Genomic DNA, 22587 nt, shown 5'->3' with positions numbered 1-22587 from the left:
AACGGCTACACACAATGCAAACAGAAATAGAACTGGCATTATATTGCTCAATGGGTGCTGTTTATGGTTAATAGTCTTGGTGCTTTGAAAGGCTTTCTTATCGACATGCAGCTGTATAAACATCACTGGTGGAAGACCATAAAACCATGAATCATCTGGGATGCGATTAAGACGCATAAAATACGAACCGTGTGGTGTGGCGTAGAAATGAGATTGTTGTTTCTATATATTCAGAAAAAATGTCACTCAACCTAATCACATGTAGAGACTTTGTAACGAAGAACTTGTCCCAGCGCAGTATTATTTTTACAAGTGGCGTAAACAAATGTCAGTATGCAGCACTGTTGCCGTATAAGTGAATACGCAAGGAGATTTGGATCGTACTGGAAGGAATAATTATGCCTTCACAAATACAATCATCAACATGTTCAAAGAAATTCAATATCTGTTTTTTTCATCCTCAGAATAATCCTGAGTAATCTTCATGTGAAACGAGTCAAAGTCAGGATAGGAAGCAGTGTCAGAAGGAAGTGAAATAGGGAGGGAAGTACGACAAGGATGCCCTTTATCACCAACTCTGTTCAACATATACTTGGTAGATTTAGTAGAGAATTTTTTCTAGAACATGGAAGAGGTGATAGTAGGTAGAAGAAGAATAAAGTGCGTAAGATTTCCTGACTATATGGTGGTGTTAGCAGAAGAGGATATGTTACAAGGGTTATGCTACTGGAGCTGAATGACAGCTGTGAGCAGTATGGGATGAAGATAAATGCAAACAAGACGAAGACCGTGGTTATAGGAAGAAGAATAAAGAAGATGAACATCCAAATACTAAATGAGGTAGTAGAGCAAGTGAACAGCTTCAAATACTTGGGGTGTACTATAAACAGTAACATGAGCTGCTGCCAGGAAGTAAAAAGGAGGATAGCAATGGCAAAGGAAACTTTTAATAGAAAAAGGAGCATCTTCTGCGAACCTCTGGAAAAAGAACTAAGGAAGAGACGTGAAGTGCTTGTGTGGAGTGTGGCATTGTATGGAGCAGAAACATGGCCATTACGACGAAGTGAAGAGAAGCGACTAGAAACATTAAATTTGAAATGTGTGTCTGGAGAAGAATAGAGTGTGTGAAATGGACAGATCGAATAAGAAATGAATGTCACCCACTGTTTCCAGTTTTGCTTAGACTTTGCTGCATTTGTGTTACATGCCTCAGTGAATGGCTTCCTTTAAAATTGTATTGAAATCCGTGAAGTCGTTGAAGCAGAAAATAGTACCTAATATTGTTATGAATGTAGTTGCATGTCAGCAATTAAAAGTTACAAATAACGCCACAGTTTCCAATGTAATCACTGGATTTTTATTTAACTTGCTCTGTAACTGAGATTTTTTATTGGAGATTATATAAAGTGCATATTTCAATTACTGTGATGCTTTTATCTTTTTAGGATTTTTTTTTTTTTGCGTTTATTGAAATTCAATTTTTTTTTCCAAAGTGCCACACCTTAGAAAATGCTAAAAATTATGTATAGTAATGAGAACACCGTGCTGTATCTGTAGACAAAAAAATGTATAATGGGAAAATGATAACTTACTTTTTGGCAGAGAAATCTAGAAGTGTAAGGCACAACATTTCTTAAAATGTAACTTTTTACAACTTAGACAATTTGGCTTCAATTCTCTTGTAAGAATCTTGGTTTAAAGTATAGGTTCTTCCTGTGGCTGTGCTGACATCAGTTTGGCACAAAATGTTTGAAAATAGAACAGCTGTCATTGTCAGGCCAATAAAATGCTGGAGAGGACCCATGTGGATGCATGAATTTTACTGTAGCCTAGCATCACCTTCATAGTTAACTTTTTCAATAAACCCACACAAACAACATAAGAATTTGCCTTGAAATTTGGATTCACAACAGGTTTAAATATGTCAAATGTCACACTGTAGTCCATATCAGAACTTGATCGCTTTGCTCCAATTTCATATGTAGACAAGGGCACAAATTGATTTGTGCAGCATGTCGTAGGAATGGTTTTTGCATTTTCAAACCATTCAGTGAGATCATTTCGAACTTGAACCATTTCCTCTTTTGTTACAAAAAACACAACAGTGGTTATTTGTTCATTAAATGGCCTTTGTAAACTGGCTTTGGTAACCATCCTTTTCAAAGTACCCCCAATTCCGTAAGAGGAGATTTTCCATGGCTAGTAGCAAAAATGGTCATTTACATTTCATACCAAAGTCTGCTTCATATATTAATGAAATCTTGTGGTTCTTGTACCCAGCAGCACAACCCTCTGAGAATTATTGTACAGTTTTAACATGTGAAAGAGAGAGCTCTGCTTTCAAGAAATTGATTATGATCTTTTGCGTGTGGTGAACGGAAGATACATCATGATCCATGATCCATGTCATCAGAAATTAGGCACAGGCACTTTTCATCTTGTATATACCACTGCAGCACGAAGTGTACAGCTACCCTTAGGTCTCGTCTTGAATTACAAAACTAGTTTTCACTGAAATCCAATAAAATGATAGCTAATTCATTATCCAGGTTCTCTTTCAACATTTTCAAGTAAGAAGACTGTGGCTTTAGCTATAAATGAATGTGGAATGAGTTTCTCAGTTTCCTGTATTAGTAAATGACAAAATTCAGAGAAAGCGCTTACTTCAGCAACCATATTTACTCTATCTGTTACTACCCATTGTCTGTAGGTACTGGATTGGTTCGTCAGGATCAAAGTCATGTGGGAATTGTTGTTGGATGTGTTTTTAGGACAAGAATGCTAGGGCACTTTTCACAAAGACGTAGCATGCAAACTCTGTTATGTATGTCACAAGTTATTAGTGTAATCTGATCATGGTAATTTCCTTTCATATGAATACCGTTCCAGAAGCAACTGAACATTCTGGTGGATTGTACATACACAGACAGCATGTGTACCTGAGGATTCTGCAAGCACACATTCTTTAGGTCTGAGGATTGCAAATTTAGATAAACTAGGCTATCTTGTTGTGAGGGAATGTTGTCTTGAACAAAGAATGCAGCTCGCTTAAAACAAGCTGTTTTTGTCTATAAACATTTTTACTTATGCTTAGTTTGTCTTTTATTGCGGGCATTATTCTTGAATTGTCATCATCCAAGTAAAAATCAATCACTATCTTGGTTGTCCCTTCTGATAGCTTCATCCCTTTCCTTGGTTTGGGCAATGCTAGAATACCTTTCTCAGTCATAAGTGCATGTGCCTGGTGTATCATGTACGTCAAACATTTCACTAACCTTATTTCTAGGCCATGACAGTGGTACCAGTGTAAGTAGTGGGATTCCTTCCCTGGTGTTGACATGTTTAATTTTATCTTTAATTTGCCCCATTAACTCATCAAAATGTTGTGCTTTCTCTTCTGTTGTCTCGAGTTCTGGTTTGTTTGCTAATTAGAGGTGGCCAAACAGCCTCTTAGTTCCGATCGTTCTCGTAGTAGCCAGTCCTGAGAATCGTATTATCGAGACTGCCATTCTCGGGAATGAGGAATACCGGCACTTGGCCTGTTATCCTTAAGAAATACATATACCGACTGCCGCCATCACTGCATTCGTGACTCTTGCTGAAATATTAATGTTCATAAAGTAATTTCAAGAAGATACAGCAGTGTGGTACGTAACAATACAGCACATTATGATTGTCGACATTCTTACAAAAGTCACATTATTTTAATGAATTATTTATTGCCTTTCTGGAGAAGAAAAATAATGCACCACTTTCAGTCGTTGCCTAATGCCAAAGCTCGTCTAAAACAATAACAAGTTGTGGTTGGAGCTATGATGTGCTTCCTCGCTGTCAGTATTTCGTTGACATTCCATTTTTAATCATTCGATACTGTTTTGAATACCACTATAGTAATGGATATCACACGACTATATTATTATATTGCATGTTGACATCTGAATGTTTCGTTCTGTTATGCAACGGCATCTTCATCAGCATGAGTAATTATTCCGCTGTGTATGGATGAAATAAAATAATTAGTACTTATTCATATTATTATGAAGGACCAGAGGCTCTGACAAAAGATATTTTTGTTTCCTAACTGATAAAATGCTGAATGCGAAATGGGAACACTTTTGCATAAGGAAAGACAAAATTACGAAATGGAGTAGATCCTTTCACAAATTGATCATTATAATTACTTACAAATGGCTTTTAAGGAACCCGGAGCTTCATTGCCGCCCTCACATAAGCCTGCCATCAATCTCTATCCTGAGCAAGATTAATCCAGTCTCTACCATCATATTCCAAATCCCTCGAGTCAATTTTTATATTACCTTCCCATCTACGTCTCGATCTCCCCAAAGGTCTTTTTCCCTTTGTCCTTCCAACTAACACTCTATTATATGCATTTCTGGATTTGCCTATACGTGCTACATGCCCTGCCCATCTCAAACGTCTGGATTTAATATTCCTAATTATATCAGGTGAGGAATACAGTGCGTGCAATTCTGCATTGTGCAACTTTCTCCATTCTCCTGTAACTTCATCCCTCTTAGCTCCAAATATTTTCCTAAGCACCTTATTCTCAAACACCCTTAATCTCTGTTCTTCTCTCAAAGTGAGAGTCCAAATTGCACATCCATACAGAATATCTGGTAATATAACTGTTTTATAAATTCTAACTTTCAGGTTTTTTGAGAGCAGACTGGATGACAAAATTTTCTCAACCAAAATAATAACAGGCATTTCCCATACTTATTCAGTGTTTAATTTCCTCCCGAGTGTAATTGATATTTGTTTTATCATAATTATAGAGAGTAAAAGATGGTTATTATTATATTTAATTGGTTACTTTACTTCACTTTATCAAGTGCTCTAGTTATCTAGCGTCTGAATGAGATGGTGATAATGCTAGTGAAATGAGTCCAGGGTCCAGCGCCGAGCATTTGTTCTCAGTGGGTTGAGGGGGAAAAACCTCAACCAAGTAAAGACTGGTTCACAAACCAGGAACGAAAATGATAATGAGAACGAGAACGGAAATAATGTTAAAATAAATGTTAAAACCTTATGAGTCCATAATAAATTCCATAGACCATTCATGGTATTTGAAGGTATGGCAATATGAAAAAAAAACTTGTGAACTTTCGGAATTAAATTTTATGTACAGAGGCTGACTGCATAAACCACGAACTCAAATAAAATTAGCAAACTGCATATCTGATTCAGTTTCATTTCAAAAGATCAAATGTCTAGCTCAAAAACTGTAGAATGTACAGAACATTTTGTGTGTTAACATGTAACAGTTTTCAATCCTAAGTCTGTAACTTCCAATAGTCAGTACTCTGCAACCAAGCCACAAAATCCATTTGAATTGTAAGACTGTCCATAGATGTGCTTGTAGCACATTTCAACACGTTTTTATGAAAATCCCTGACATAGGGTGACATTTTCAGAATTTTCTGGATGAATTGACATGGAATGACCCACACGACATTAAAATATATGCAGGGGTATACGCAAAGATGGGTTGTCGGGTTTGAACCCTTACCCATTGAACTTAAAAAAATTAGGTATAAAGATTTGAATATTTTTTTAATCCATAATCTTTTTCCCTTCTCTAATTTTTCATCCTGAGGCATAGTCCTCCTATCCCTCCTTCAATATAATCCCTGTGCTTGGTGCTGTGGCACGTTCGAATTATAACAATGCTATCTTTGAATAATTTCAAGGGAAAAATTGTTCCGGGGCCGGGTATCGATCCCGGGACCTCTGGTTGAACGTACCAGCGCCCTGCCAACTGAGCTACCTGGGAACTCCACCCAACACCATCTCAACTTTTCCCTTTATATCCACACAACTCGCGTGGGCTGACGAAGCGCCTAAGACCCACATCAAGTGCACACAAACTCTGTGTGACTTGGAATTGTGGTTTTCTGTTAACGTTCACAGTGACGTATATATTATGCAAATCTAGTCTTTCAGGTACAATTTTTCCCTTGAAATTATTCAAATCTGCTTTACAGGGACCCTTACCTGAAAGACTAGATTTGCGAATGCTATCTTTATTATAGAGAGACCTACAGCCTAGTACCGACCTTGTAATAAAATGAAGCCGACACAACATGAAATTTAACTTGTTGTGAAACATATTGGAAAGGTTGTTTTGACAGTCCTGCAGTGCAGATGTTAAATATTGTGCATTGTCGATTTCAAAGTCATTTTAAGAGTGGTGTTCACCTGTTTGTTAATTTGAGCTCTGACTTTATTGTCAAATGTTCATTTAACGTTTTGTGAATTTGACAGTTAATATTTTTAATAATAATAATAATAATAATAATAATAATAATAATAATAATAATAATACACGCATTTCAAATACTGATAATGTAAATTGTAAACAATTTTTATAATAATCCCACCCTTTGCAAAATTCTGCGTATGCCATTGGATATTTGGATCATATGCGGAGACTAAGAGAAAGGCAGAAACTAGGAAAGGTTGGAGAATGCTAAGTTTGCAGTAAAAGACCTGCCATTGGGCAGAAAACTATGAATGAATGAATGAATTGAAGACGTCCCTGGAATAAGGATGTAACCAACATAACTGTACCAGTAATTCATGTTTCAAAGTAAAGAAAAATAATTTCAGGGACATATTTCATAAGGCCTATATTTACTATTACAGCCATTTGACTGAACAAGGATTCAAGTTCATTCAGCCATTGGACATTATAATTTAATGTTATAAATAAATGCTTTAAAATTACTTTTCCACCTACATCACATATTTCAAGAACCTCATGTTACATCTTTTTTTCTGGGGAGGTCTTCAATTAGACATTTAGAAGAAAGGCAGTTGTAGTATTTTTATATTCAGACAGCAGAATCCTTTACACTTTTCAGTAATTTGCCGAGTTTTTTTGCACTACTTAAATAACTGTGATAGATAACTGTATGACGAACAACTTTCTAATAAACACTGGAATATATGACAAAATTTATGTGCGTTTTATATTTCACTGCATATTTGTATAAGCTCCATACTTGGCGACGTAATGCAGAAAATCTGACACCATTATTTATTACTGTAAGATCCTGGCAAAGTAACTTGCTCTGTGGTCATTGCAGCCACTTTGTTTTATTAGATCAGTCATGTAATTGAAATCACAGTTACATAGGTTTTCCAAGAGTATTTCACTCCTCCATTACCAGCATGATAACATTGTGGTTTGCACTGCTGTGCTCGCAGGTCTTAGCTCAGTGCGGTGAGGTGGCTGTGATGTTGGCGTCACTCAGCATCCCTCCAGTGTTGCCATGTCCTACACTGAATTGGAGCATGGCTACCAGGGCCTCCGTAGGGCACGACCAGCCTTTTACATTGGTGTTGATGGCAACGGCTGCCCCACAGTGAGGGCAGCAAAGAACAGAGTGAGTCGTAGTGCAATAGTGATATATGATACAGTGATACCAAATTTTATAAACAAATTATTCAACTAAATGTAACGTCTTATTTTCTCCTAATTCGAGGTGAGAAGAAGGAGCATATTGTAATGCTGTAAAATTCAGTTTGACAATTTTACGCAAGTGTGTGTCTTCAGTATTCACGATGAAAGCAGTTTTTGTCATGCCATACTAAACTGAAGGTACTTGCAGCTCTTGTGCCAAAAGTCAACAAAACAGTGGTTTACTAAATGGAACAGTACAGACTATGTCACAAAAATGCTTGTTATGTAGTGCTGATCAGGAAACTTATGTTGATTTTGTCTGTATTATCACAGAGGAAAATTCTGGCTTTAGGAATATTGTGTCAATTAAAAAAAAAAGGGATCTGAAAGATGACTGATATAGGGAATGTTGTGACTTCAAAAGAAAGGGCTGAAAGTTGTCTAGCATAGGGAATGTTGTGATTTCAAGTGAAAGGGATCTGAAAGATGTCTGGTATAGGGAATGTTGTGATTTCAAGTGAAAGGGATCTGAAAGATGTCTGGTATAGGGAATGTTGTGATTTCAAATGAAAGAGATCTGAAAGATGTCTGGTATAGGGAATGTTGTGATTTCAAATGAAAGGGATCTGAAAGATGTCTGGTATAGGGAATGTTGTGATTTCAAATGAAAGCGATCTGAAAGATGTCTAGCATAGGGAATATTGTGATTTCAGACGAAAGCGATTTGAAAAATGTCTAGCATAGGGAATATTGTGATTTCAAATGAATGGGATATGAAAGATGTCCAGCATAGGGAATAATGTGATTTCAAATGAAAGCGATCTGAAAGATATCTAGCGTAGGGAATGTTGTGATTTCAAATGAATGGGATCTGAAAGATTTCTAGCATAGGGAATGTTGTGATTTCAGACGAAAGCGATTTGAAAGATGTCTAGCATAGGGAATATTGTGATTTCAAATGAATGGGATATGAAAGATGTCCAGCATAGGTACTGTTGTGATTCAAATGAAGGGGATCTGAAAAATATCTAGTATAAGAAATGTTGTGACTTTTGAGAAGAAAGGGATCTGAAAGATGTCTGGCATGGGGAATGTTGTGATTTGAAATGAAAGTGATCTGAAAGATATCTAGCGTAGGGAATGTTGTGATTTCAAATGAATGGGATCTGAAAGATTTCTAGCATAGGGAATGTTGTGATTTCAGACGAAAGCGATTTGAAAGATGTCTAGCATAGGGAATATTGTGATTTCAAATGAATGGGATCTGAAAGATGTCCAGCATAGGTACTGTTGTGATTCAAATGAAGGGGATCTGAAAAATATCTGGTATAAGAAATGTTGTGACTTTTGAGAAGAAAGGGATCTGAAAGATGTCTGGCATGGGGAATCTTGTGATTTGAAATGAAAGGGATCTGAAAGATGTCTGGTATAGGAAATGTTGTGTTTTCAAATGAATTTTGAGAAGAAATGGATCTGAAAGATGTCTGGGAATGTTGTGATTTCAAATGAAAGGGATGTGAAAGATATCTTGTATAAGAAATGTTGTGACTTTTGAGAGGAAAGGGATTTGAAAGATGTCTGGCATGGGGAATGTTGTGACTTCAAAATAAACGAATCTGAGGGAAGTCTTCATAGGAAATGGAGCATTTTAAAAGAAAGAACTTGTAGTAAGAATAATAGTTATTTTAATTGCTGCGTAATATGTTTAATGGGAACATAATTATGTATGATTAATGGCATACTTTCATAGAAAAGATGCTGGAATCTGTTTGGTTTTACAGAAGTAATTGTTTGATAGAACATTGAGATCAGCCCATCTGCCTGGATGCACTCCAGTTCAGTTTTCTCTGTGTGCAGGAAGCTCTGACTGGAGCCATCACATCTCGCTGCCTTCTTTATTTAGTGTGTGTTTCTTTCTGCTGGTAGTCGTAATGGCTGAATTCCCTTGGCACCAAATACCAGACGTTTGCATTGTTGATGTGGACAACACTGCAGAGCCGTATTGGCAGCTGATGGTACTCGCAACATAGTGTTGATTGCATGCATTTTGGCCAACTAATGCAGTTGTCTACTAACATGCTGATTTGCATGTCTTGTGTGACATTGACACCTGAACACTGCAGATAGCATGCAAGGCACAATAAGATTGTACTTAAAAAATATGAGAAAATGATTATATTCTAACGAACCTCTTAGATTTTAGTAACTTAATGAATATTGGAGGCAGTATCTGCACCTGTGATGTGTGGGAAGAGAGAGACAGTAAACAGTGAAATTCACATGTTGGTAACTACAAACCTCAATCTATTATGTTAAGGGATGAATCGTTAGTGTAAATAAGATGAGAGACGGGCAACTCCTCTTGTTGGTATTTTAATATGCGTCCAGCGTAAAAGCACTTACACGTTCAAGCATGAGAAACTGAGTGTTGGTATGATAGTCAGTTTGAGAACTTCTATCTGTGTGATTTGACATCACTAAAAGTATTACTGGTGTTGCCAAAGTAATAACCATTAATTGATAGAAGAGCAAGACAAAGACAGGCGACGAAGAGAGGAGCATATGAGGCCTCAGTGTTAATTTGTAATGTATAATTCCATGCAGACAAAAGCTTTTTTCACAATACGAATATTTAATAAGGCTAATATTATTGCAGCTTTCTTTGTGGCATTCATTTGTTTCATTTGGATCTGTCCATCATTTATTTTCTTTCCTCTCACTGCATTTCCTTTGCACTTGTGTCGAATGTCGAATTATTGATTTGCCTGGACAAATTGCAATAAGTGGCTACTGTTAAGAATAGTACGCCTACTATATAAATTCTTTCTTGTTTAATTTCCAGAAATTATCATGTGCACTGGCCATATAAGCCAGAGGACCTAGGTTCAAATCATGGTTGATCCATCCTGAATGTATACCTTCAGACAGCATGGGGGTTTTCTTCAGGTACTCTGATTCCCCTGTAACATCCCAAAGACTTCATCATCATCATCATCATCATCATCATCATCATCATCATCATAATCTTCCATTACGACTGTAATGTAGATCCATTGCCTGTGGTGCACTGACGAACTAAGTGGCCTACACTTATCATCACTAGCGACATCTATAAGCTACATTTGTAGAGATGGGATGAATCGTTGCTTACGGGATTACACAAGCTGGCGCATAGCACGATCGAGAGTAGGTCTCTGTGAGTCATGACAATTTCTGCCGCTAGGTTCGCCTCTCTGCCCTATGAAATGATGAATAGTACCATTACAAAGCATTGTGCATCGTGAAAATAGTTCGATTAATTGTGCATTACTGATTGAGTACGAATATTATAAATATGCCAAGCATATTACAGTGTTATTTGAAGTTTGTTCAGCTAAGTTATATTCGAAAATTGTCTGTGTTTTGCTATGTGAAGAACTCTGTACCAACAGGTCGTATATTTATAGGTTAAGGTAAATGTCAAAGTTCTCTCATATAACAAGCAATGCTATGTTAAAAGTGGCGAATTGCATTTTCCGACTCTCGAATGATGTGACCCGAAATGTAAAATAATTTCATGCATTGTTTCTCTTACCAAGCATTACTGATATAGGCCTAATGAAAATTTTAACGACGTGATGTAAACATTGAAGATAATGTTGTTACTGTTTTCCCTTTCTCTTTTAGAAAATACCGACAAAAGTAATGAATTATCTTCATGCTGTACTTATTAGGTAATTAATGTGTATTTGTCTGTATTTTAGACCTGTGTATTGTTACGTAATTATCAGTGAATTAGGTAAGAGAACTTAACAAGGTTAGTATGAGATTAGGTAATGCACCTCAAACTGTAACTAATAATGGCTGCTTCCGAAATAGGCTGAGGTGATTATCGTGTGAAACAAATTATATCTAGAATATCTAGTTTTATTATATACGGATACGTAAAGGTTTTTTTTTTGTTTTTTTTTTTTTGTTTTAGCATGTGTTTGTAATTTTGTGAGGTTATGTCTAGCCTAATTTCTTTTTATTCTTGTATCATTACCAATACATTACGCGTACACGCACTAAAATACTACAGCGTTTACTATTACTATGCTCAATAGATTAATCAGTAGGCCTATAGAAATGTTTTCACCACTGCAAGAAAAAATCGCGCAATAATTATACTTCTCAGTTATTGTGACGTCCGTATTTTTTTTTTTTAAAGAGAGGGAAAAGTTACGCCTTCTTGCAAATGCGTAATTATGAATTCAAGGAAATTAAAGATAATGCAGTACCTTAATTAGTTGCAATATCTTATTTAATAACAATATTAATAATATTAGGTGAAAAGGGTAGGCTATAGTGCGTATATGTAAGATGTCAAGTTAATTTATTTCCGGAAATGTTTGGTGTATGAACTGAAGTACAGAGCAGACAGTCCCTCAGTTTATATGTAATATGTTTTAATATCACGAATGACAGCCTTTTATTGTAATATAATTGAGGAGTAGAAGTTTGGAAATTACGTCTATTGTCCATAAAATATTGTACGAAGCATTTAATAAGCAATGGTGAGTCCTTTAAATGTCCCAAATGTCAATGTCATTTAAGTGTTCTGCTATGAATATATAGGGCAAAACAGCGCTCCGAGCGGCGGAATTGGCATTACGAGGGAACCACTTCAGACTCGTTTTTCAAGCTCTATGCGCCAGCTTGTATAATCTCGTAAGCAACGGGATGAATAGTGAAAAGTTAAGAACTCTGCCATTGCACAATAAATAAGTAAATACATAAATGAGTGAATGAATGACGTGATAAGTGGGTGAGTGAGTAAATGAATAAATAAACAAACAAACCAACAAACATACGAATGAATGAATGAATAAATAGATAAATAAGTAGATAGATGAAGAAAGGAATAAATAAATAAGGAAATAAGTAAGTAAATAAGTAAATAAATAGGTAAATAGATAGATAAATGGCAAGTCAGCAGCTTCAATTTGAGAACACCCTGTGAACTGAGGATATGTCGTTTTAATATTATGAATTTATTGATTTCACTGTTTGACGGACATTCATTTCTATCCCTTCAATGCAGAAAATTGTTTTTTAGTATCCTGCACTAACTAAAATGAAGACAAGACTTGCTGGACTTCCAAGGTATCATAAATCCTTATTTGTATGTTCTGTTAAAAAAACAACCCTGTTTCTTCCTCAAAATGAATGTATCAGGAAGTTTCTTGTATTTCCGTGCTAACATAGTGATTTTGGGGAATGAAGTTGAGATTTATCTCATGTGATTACCAGACCAATATGTAATCAGCAGGAGTTGCAGTGGATATCAGCTTTGGCCTTGACTAGCTCTGATAAGCCTAATTAAATTGCCGGGTGGATGCGAACTGCTGCAGGTATCATGGAGTCGTGGAACTTGTGGCACCAACAAGAAGAAGAATGTGTACGTAATATGGCCTTTCAGGATAGAAAAATGTGCATTGTTCTAGATAAGTTGTCACCCTTATGTGCAAAATAGATGTTTGAGAAAACAGTATCTAAAGTTCAAATTTTTAATTACTTAGAATGGAAAAAATAAAGTTTGGATCAAAATTTAAACTAGCGACCTATTTAAAATTCTAAAAATAATTCTACACGATAAAATATTGACCAACAACTTGAAAATTGCAGTTAGGTCAAAAAGCCAAAAATGCACAAATGTGTGTCTGGCATGAGAGCAACGAATTGTACACTTCTAGGTGAGTTGAGGAAACATGACATGCAATTTTCCCTGAAAATTGTTGATCAAATGGAAGAAATATCATAACGTTTGAGTGTAAGGGATAGGAATTGGTGAAGGAGGGGTTTGCTTTGTAGCATCCATTCTTAGTCATATTGTTTGTTGCTTAATCAACTGTCTGAAGATAGGTTTGAACCTCATAAGTGACACCAATAAGGCATCACCCATGAATCAACTAAATCAGGAGATAATGGGGTAGGGTGGCCAGTTCCTTTCCCTCTCCATTGCATACATTTTCCCTGAAAATTGTTGATCAAATGGAAGAAATATCATAACGTTTGAGTGTAAGGGATAGGAATTGGTGAAGGAGGGGTTTGCTTTGTAGCATCCATTCTTAGTCATATTGTTTGTTGCTTAATCAACTGTCTGAAGATAGGTTTGAACCTCATAAGTGACACCAATAAGGCATCACCCATGAATCAACTAAATCAGGAGATAATGGGGTAGGGTGGCCAGTTCCTTTCCCTCTCCATTGCATACATTACTCACTATTTACATACTACAGTAATCAGACTTAAGATGCGTACAAACAGTTGTTCTTCCTCTGACACATTTCGTGAAGTGAGATGTACTGCTGATAATAGATATACAGGGTGTCTGATTTAACGCTATGAGGACTGGGACTTTCAAACTACGTAGTACGACCAGCACCGGTCAGTTTGACCTGCACGTTTTTATCTTATTAGTGACTCTAATTACAGAGTTAATTTCAAAATATAATTTGAGATTGGTGTGCACTCTTCTTCTAAGAAAACATTAGGTTATGCTTAGATAAAAAAAATTTGTTTTATTTTTTGTGTATAATGTTACTATTAGAGAGAGAGAGGGAGGGAGATTTTTTTTTATTACACACTGAAGCCAACATTACAATTTTATTTTTTCTTGTTCCGTGATTTTTAATATTTATTTTAAGAGTTGAGTTGAAAATGAGATGAAGGATAGTTATTCGTGTTCACTCACTTTTACATTAAATGTATTTTGAAAATATATATTTTGTGTTTTCTGAATGTATCTGTCGTCTATTGGTTATTATAATCACATCTCGCACTCACATGATTCAGAAGATTGGCCACACAAAAATTTGTTACACTTTGCTTAGATATGTGGTGTCTTATTTCTGCTATGACACCTCAAATCTGACAGGCCTTCTTCCCTGGTTTCCTGGATATTGCTGGGGTATACATGTTGCGAGATATAATTAGGAGTCCACACCTGTGGAGTAACGGTCAGCGTATCTGGCCGTGAAACCAGGTGGCCCGGGTTCGAATTCCGGTCGGGGCAAGTTACCTGGTTGAGGTTTTTTCCGGGGTTTTCCCTCAACCCAATACAAGCAAATGCTGGGTAACTTTCGGTGTTGGACCCCGGACTCATTTCACCGGCATTATCACCTTCATTTCATTCAGACGCTAAATAACCTAGATGTTGATACAGCGTCGTAAAATAACCCAATAAAATAAATAAATATTAGGATCACCAGTCTCATTCTCATCTTTGTCACAAATGCTAATTGGGTATTCTCTTTCTGAATCTATATCTGACAATGTTTCTAAATAATGCAGAATTCCTCATCACTAATAATTTTCACGATAGAAGTTCGTCATCATCATCATCATCATCATCATCAACTGGCACTACAACCCTGGGTGGGTTTTGGTCGCTCGTACAGCAGTCCTCCATTCTGTCCTATGTTCAGTTTGTTTCTCCAACCCCTCACTTCCATTATTTCTAGGTCCCTGATGACCCCATCCAGCCATCTCTTCTTAGGTCTTCCCTCCCTTCTTCTGCTGTGGACTTCCCTTGTAGTATTCTCTTGGGAATTCTATGTTCGTGCATTCTCTGTATGTGTCCCAGCCATCTCAACCTCTGGGATTTTATAAATTTGACAATATCTTGTCCCCCAATCAGTTGATACGACAGAAGTTCATCACTCAAACCTTTCGTGCCTTGTTTGCAAAAGAATTACATTAAATGACGAATAGGAATCTTGAGATAGACTAATGAAGTACTTCACACAGTTGTCAAAAGAATTGCCATTATTATCCAAAATATATTGACTGCATTGTAAAGCAGGTATAAACTCCCTATTGTCGTTGCTATGTTTTAAGTTATCAACCAGTCTGCGTAAAGGGAATATTTTCAGTAATATGAAAGACTTGCCGCATACATTCAATAAATTTGCTACATGGTGACAATGTATTGAATACATTGTTAGATGGCGGAGATGATCATAAAATAGCAATATTTATCGTTTGCTGCTGCATGAAAATAAGGGAATGCAGACCAATCAAAATTACCTATGTTGGTCCTTCTAGGTATCTGTACTTGTTACGCCCATAAATAATATTTGGGACTTGAAATTTTCAGGGGACCTAAAGAGAGTAAATTCATTGAAAGTCCCAAAAACGAACTTGATGAGTCAAATACACAGAGGAGATACAAATAAATGAAATATGAAAATGGGTCAGAATGACCGGTTATGGTTCTAGTGTTAAGCCGTTCATTTTGTTTAAGTAGGCCAGACCTGTGGAAGGTATTTAATGGTTTCACAGGCGGAATCAGGGGTGTGTGTTAGCATCTATGTGAAAGTCTTCATATGATAATTTTATGTTAAATATGTGCAGCCAATTTGTTAATTATTCATTTTCATTCGGCTTTCTAACGTTTATTATTGGGTAGTATTTTATTGAGTCATTTACTCTTTTTATACTCCCGATATTATTTCTTAATGCTTAAATTTTCTCGAATTCCTCAGATTAATTTGTTTTGTTTCATTCAGAATTATTAACGGACATTATAGAAAGTAATTTTAAGAACAGAAAGCATAGAGTTTTAATACAGTTTATTCATTTATTGAAAGATATTTTGAGTATGTCATTCCTAGCGACACTACCATGAGAATGTCACTGTCTGGATAGGCCAAGAAAACTTTGGCTTCAGACTTTGACAGCCCGTATGGTCTACGAAATATTAGATCAACGACAACCCGCCCCACATGGAGTTGGATCATCTGCTGGCTGGAACATGTTATATTCAATTCTTCCCTTGCTATCTTTCACTTTTGCTGTCACAAGTGTCAGGGGTTCTAAACGTGAATGATTACTATGCTTCGACAGCAGTTGCATTTCACCGAGATTGATGTTAACAGCGACACAGACATAGCATGACATCACGCCCTTGGAGTAGGGGAGGTACAGAAAGTTCAAACTAGCAGTAAGGAATGGTGAACAGAAGTCGTGGAGAGGAACAGTGGGCAACCTATCACTTTGTGTGTATCTCTAGCAGGTAAACAAGCACATTTTTTATGGCTTTTTTTTGCCAATGACACTGTAACAAAATGGTTCAAGTTATTAACTTCTTACACAGTGGAGATAGTTCCACAATCAAAACTTCAAAATCCCTGATACAGAAAGAAGTAAGGTATTCTGTCGTGTTCATTGACAATTATTTTTTACATGTGTCTAAAATCATAACATTTAGTACCAACGAATCATTTTATCGGTGAATACTATTTGAGGTATTTAGTACCGAAGTATCAGTTTATCAATGAATACTATTTGGGTTATTTATTATGGACAAATCAGTTTATCGAAGAATGCAATTTGGGGTATTGAGTACCAACGAAATCAGTTTATTGAAGATTGCGATTTGGGGTATTAAGTACCGACAAATCTGTTTATCGATGAATAGCATTTGGGGTTTTCAGTACTGACGAATCAGTTTATCGATGAATGTGATTTGGTGTGTTTGGTACCGACAAATCAGTTTATCTATGAATACCATTTGGGGTTTGCAGTACCGACAAATTAGTTTATCGATGAATGCAATTTGGTGTGTTTGGTACCGACAAATCAGTTTATCGATGAATACCATTTGGGGTTTTCAGTACCGACAAATTAGTTTATCGATGAATGCGATTTGGTGTGTTTGGTACCGACAAATCAGTTTATCGATGAATACCATTTGGGGTTTTCAGTACCGATGAATCAGTTTATCAATGAATGCGATTTGGTGTGTTTGGTACCGACAAATCAGTTTATCGATGAATACCATTTGGGGTATTGAGTGCTGACGAATCATTTAATGGATGAAAGAGATTAAGGTATTTAGTACCGATGGATCAGTTTAATGTTGAATACCAGTTGGGGTATTTAGTACCAACTAATGAGTTTACCGATGAATACCAATTGGGAGTATTTAGTACCGATGAATACGATTTGGGGATTTGGTACCGACGAATCAGTTTATCGGAAAATGATATTTGGGGTATTGAGTACCTACGAATCAGTTTAACAAAGATTGTTGTGCGTGACATGTAACTATTTGAAAACAAAACAAGAACATATGACTGCAATCCAGTTAAATGAAAATCAGTCTAGTTTTGTATTATGTAGAATAAATTGATATGAAACTGTGGAGTTCGTATCAAGCAAGAAATTTTATACTAACCGAAATTGTTTTTTATTGTGTGTGTAATTATGCCACGACGTGAGTTTTTGGCCTACCCCTATATGCATGCTTCGAATATGTGCTATTGAGAAAATAAGGAACTGGAGTAAGTATATTTGCGTAACATTTCAGTAAAGCATTCAGTATAGGAGTATTATACTAGACTCTTTAAGAGTAATAATTATCTCGAAAACGCAGGGGAACTGTATGAGACCTCTGACGTAACAAAGAAACTAACTATGGGTAGAACACAGATGGAAAATCACAACAAGGAACGGCATGGTAGGTTGCGTTGATAAAAAGTGGGCGATTATCTTTTGTAGAACTGTCATTCACAACTCTTATTAATGAAACCCACCTAAGGCATGGCTGTGTGTCCATTGTTGCTGTGTTCTATGTTTTCTTATATGTCAGACATAAAAAGTCCCGGTATAGACTTAAGCAATTGTTTACACATGCTGTGTTGTCTGTTAATGTACCATCCCATGTGTAATTTATTAATTCTCTACACGTTTCTTAATGTCATTAGATTCACAGTTCTCGAGGGATTCCATGTTATACTTTTTTGACATGTGAAAGAAACAAAAAAGACTTCCAGACAAAGTTACGCCAAGCCAACAAGCTGAGGCTTTATACAATTTATGTATTAATTGTTTTTACTTGGCCGTTTAACGACGCTGAACCAACTACTAGGTTATTTAGCGTCGATGAGATCGTGATAACGTGATGGTATTTGCCGAGGATTCGTCATAGATTACCTGACATTTGTCTTATGGTTGGGGAATGTAGTAATTTAAATCTTGAAAAAAGTGTAATATCTTGCTACAAAAGTTTTCCTTATGCTAAATGTTGCATGGTGAGATGGCTGGCAGCACTCCACTCGTGTTGCAGGGCGACCTGACGGAGCTGGGTGATGACGACCAGGTTGCTGGCGAGGAGGGCAAGCAGGTGGTGGTGGGGGTGTGTGCCATGGCCAAGAAGTCGCAATCCAAGCCGATGCGTGAGATCCTGATGCGCCTCCAGGAGTTTGAGTACCTCAAGATGGTGGTGTTCCCAGAGGAGGTTATCTTAAAGGTCTCATTTATCTAAAATACTCACCTGCACAAGTGGTGCAGCTTTTAAGAGACTTTTTTTTAATTTTCATATTCTGTTATTTTGAAGATGTGGAATTTTGATTTTGTTCTTGCAGTGTACAGTGTTCACGAAAAAAAAAATTCTTGTACTTCTGCAGAATATATACATAATAGCACAAAATCCCTTGCATACATTTTCTTATATTCTGGCTTAACGATTTTGAGAAAGTGGAATGAAATGCATTTTGTAAGGTTGGTCCCAAGCACAAAGTGGAGGTTTTAGGACAATTTTATTTTTTAAATAAATTGTTTTTAATGTTTTAAATATTTTTTTGAAGTTACTGAAGTTTAAAACTCTAGTAGAAAGTCTCCATTCACACTTGCTTACCATTATTATTATTATTATTATTATTATTACTACTACTACTACTACTACTACTACTACTACTACTACTACTACTACTACTACTACTACTACTACTATTACTACTACTGCTACTGCTCCTCCTCCTCCTCCTCTAAAAATAGGAGCAGAATTTTCTGATTGGAAACTGCTAAGTTGTGGAATGCCCTTTATGAACTTTCTTGTTTAATATTTATATTAATGCCATCAGATGCTGGAGACTAACAGTTCATGGAAACATTCATCTCCATAGTAACAACACCATAGATACCCTCTTGTACGCAGACGACCAAGTTCTTCTGATTAAGACAGAAGATGAATTACAGCACTCGATGCACACCTTACTATCATTGCAGAAGGTTTTAACATGGGAATCTCAGAACAAAAACAGAAGTCTTGGCCTTTCAAGGAAAATTACCCTTCCGAAGCAAAATTTGGATTAACTTAACAGTTCAGTATTGGAACAGGTTATGTTAACACATTTAAGTATTTAGGTTATACCTTGAAGAATGCGATTTAATACTCAAAATTATAACAGATCCCTCAGAGTTATCAACCTAGTTTTCAGAATGACGAAGGTTAAAAACACAAGATTGTAGGTTTATAAAGTTTTGGCAACCCAGCCTCTGTTATGGCAGTGAAGCATGGACCATATGAAACCAAGATGAAAGATGCATAACATCTGCTGCCTTTAGATTACAAACGAAATGAAGCAATATTTAATAATTCAGAACAATCCGTATAGCTGAACATCTCCGTGATTACAGACAAAATTGGTTAGAACACGTCAATAGAATGCAACATTCCAGGATACCAAATCAGATGCTATGGTGCATCCTCAGGGTCGACCATTACAAAGAGGCATGAGAACGTAACAGACCACTACGCCTATTAGATGATGATGAGTGATGGCATTATTATTATTATTATTATTAATATTATTATTATTATTATTATTATTATTATTAATATTATTAATATTAATAATAATAATAATAATAATAATAATAATAATAATAATAATAATAATTCATAGTTCTACCACACTACACGTGAATATTATGCTAAACACTAGCTAGGTGCATTTATTTTCACGTGCAGACATAAAATGAACATAAGCTAGAATGATGTTAATGCGGAAATGAAAGAATCCCAAGATTGATACAAGTGTCATTATGGATTTTTCAAATGAAAAATGCCATGTCTGACTGAAACTGGAACCACAGGCCACCTGCTTGATTGCTTAGTATAATATTTTCTTGCATTAAAGAACCAACTTTCGCGATTTAGAACAAATGTGTTATGTAATGCACTCTACTCTTGCTTGCGTTTTGAGAATGAAATATTCGATATTGGAGGTTTCCTTTCTATATAGGCTAAAATAATAACAGAAGTACACCCGGTAATCATCTTACTCTTTATAAGGTAGCGATTAGATGTTACTTCTGGTATATATCCTCAATTGTTCATTACGCATGTGCGAAAGTTGAACCGCCTTTGTTAATCAGATATTCTAACTTATAAAGGCATAGTCACTACTTTTGCGGTGCTGTGCAATCTGTACAAATCAACCGAAACAGCTGTTCGCAACTTTTCCATGCTGCACACAGCTTTGAAATGAGGACTTGCGAAAAGGGTTATTGTGGTCCCAACCATAGCATTTTTAATATTGCTTTCATTGAAACTTCTGCACCAGTTGCCACCCAAATGTGGCAATAATACTTAATATTTTTTAAAAACATATTTTAGTGTTTGACACAATGGAAGTAAACAATTTGTGGTACCGTAGTTGCTACAAGTACAAGTCGGTGTATGTTTACGACAACAGTGTTATTGGTTATTATCAGAGTAATGGTAGTAGTTGTTTTTATAGTAAAAATATCAGCTTGATTACTAGTTAGGACAATAATAGACCTAATTGAGTGTTAACGAAATTTGCAAATGCCGATTGCCATAACAAAAAAGTAAAAGACAATCTGCTTTAACAGAAGTTACTAGTGTATTGCAAATATTGGAAGACAATGTTAAAAATAAATTGCACTCTCTTCAAGTCCAATAAAATAAAGAGCTACAAAATATCTTGCACACTTGCAAAAGATTCTCATGACATGTTTAATTTTTATTGTAGTTCTGTATAATGCTCTCCATTTTTATTCACTTTTCCCCCAATACCGCCCTCTTCAGCTGGACTCCCCTTTTTGCTATCGCCCATGCCCAAAGTTGTTGTATTGCTGTGTTAACAATGTACCTTTCGCAGCTATACATGCCATATTATTTCACTGGTGAATTTCAACATACCACATAAAAATAATAACGGTCATGTCTCACAGTTCTGTGGTGATAACTCCAAAATCGCTGTTTTGAGATACAAGCATTTTTATTTTCCTTTAAAAATCAGAATTCCAGTTTACATACGAATGTGAATGAAAAAACATAGATTAGGACACTGTTTGATTATATACAGATGCTCACGCTTTTGTATAGTTTCTATAGCCTGCCGGTAAGCGTGGATAGCAGGAAATGGCCATTTTGGAGATATGTTCTGACCAAACACTTTCCAAAGCATCATTGGTTCATTGACAGGAACTCACTGGGAACTTTCTTAATGTCAATGGCGAGTAAATGTAATGAACTGAGTCTCAACTGCGACATTGTACTTTGCAGAAAAGTAATAGTTCTAGCTTTTTTCCCTCCCGTGTATGGAGGAGAGACTCAGAGGCTTACACTGCAGCCTGAGGCATATTGTGCTTACCACTCGTATTCTGAGTAGCCAAACAGCCATGCTCTTATACAAGTACAGCATACTGCACTGTGAACTTAACCAGGACTGAGGTATGGATGATAATGATATATGAATGATGGCGAAATGAGTCCGAGAAAGTTAACCAGCAATTCTGCTTCAATTGGTTGAGGGAAAAACCCGAACCAGGTAACTTTTCCCAACCAGAATTTAAACTTGGGCCTGCTTATTCCACGTTCAGACGTACTAACTGAATGACCACTTGACCATTGCTCTAGTGAGGAAAAGTGCACATGGATTTTCTGCAATTAATACTTAGGCCAGTTCCTTTATTGTTGAAAGTTTAAGAATTCTTCCATCATTATGGATCGAAAACTAATCAGTTGTTGGGGGAAAGTAGGAGATGAATCTGTAGCGTACTATTCACAAAGTATGTTGGCTTTTTTGGTCAAGATGCTGAGTTTTGATGGCAGGAACAGCGAGAATTTAGCTGCGATGTCATTCATGTTTTCAAGTCATCGTCTGTGCTCTTGCGACCAACAGGGAACCAATAAGCCCAACGAGAAACTGTACTACGGTCCACTGTGAATTCACCACAAACTTCACTTAAAGCACTGTGGATTTCTGTGGAGTTTTTGCATTGTAAAGTTTCGATCTTTGATTTTCAAAAGTAACATTACCCGAGACACATGCAGGCACCATTTCTAGCTCTCGTTATTTAAACACAGAGTATGCTATGGATGA

General features: G+C 36.3%; 1 protein-coding gene across 9 annotated transcripts in view; it reads left to right on the top strand.

Annotated features, from left to right (window-relative positions):
• Nucleotides 1–22587, top strand: part of l(1)G0196 (inositol hexakisphosphate and diphosphoinositol-pentakisphosphate kinase) — a 98331-nt gene that overhangs the window by 10403 nt on the left and 65341 nt on the right. For 6 of the 9 annotated variants that reach the window (XM_069836481.1, XM_069836485.1, XM_069836482.1 and 3 more), the window contains exons 2-3: nucleotides 7231–7409; nucleotides 18519–18701. In XM_069836481.1, coding sequence (XP_069692582.1) covers nucleotides 7296–7409; nucleotides 18519–18701 — 297 coding nt within the window. In that variant the 5' untranslated portion in view covers nucleotides 7231–7295. Of the gene's footprint in view, nucleotides 1–7230; nucleotides 7410–9283; nucleotides 9442–18518; nucleotides 18702–22587 lie in introns of those variants that run through there. The other 3 variants (XM_069836486.1, XM_069836487.1, XM_069836484.1) reach the window with 3 other exon arrangements.

This window comes from Periplaneta americana, chromosome 9 (assembly GCF_040183065.1).
Source record: "Periplaneta americana isolate PAMFEO1 chromosome 9, P.americana_PAMFEO1_priV1, whole genome shotgun sequence".
NCBI classification, from domain to species: Eukaryota; Metazoa; Arthropoda; class Insecta; order Blattodea; family Blattidae; genus Periplaneta; species Periplaneta americana.
This window is presented reverse-complemented; position numbering and strand designations above follow the sequence as displayed.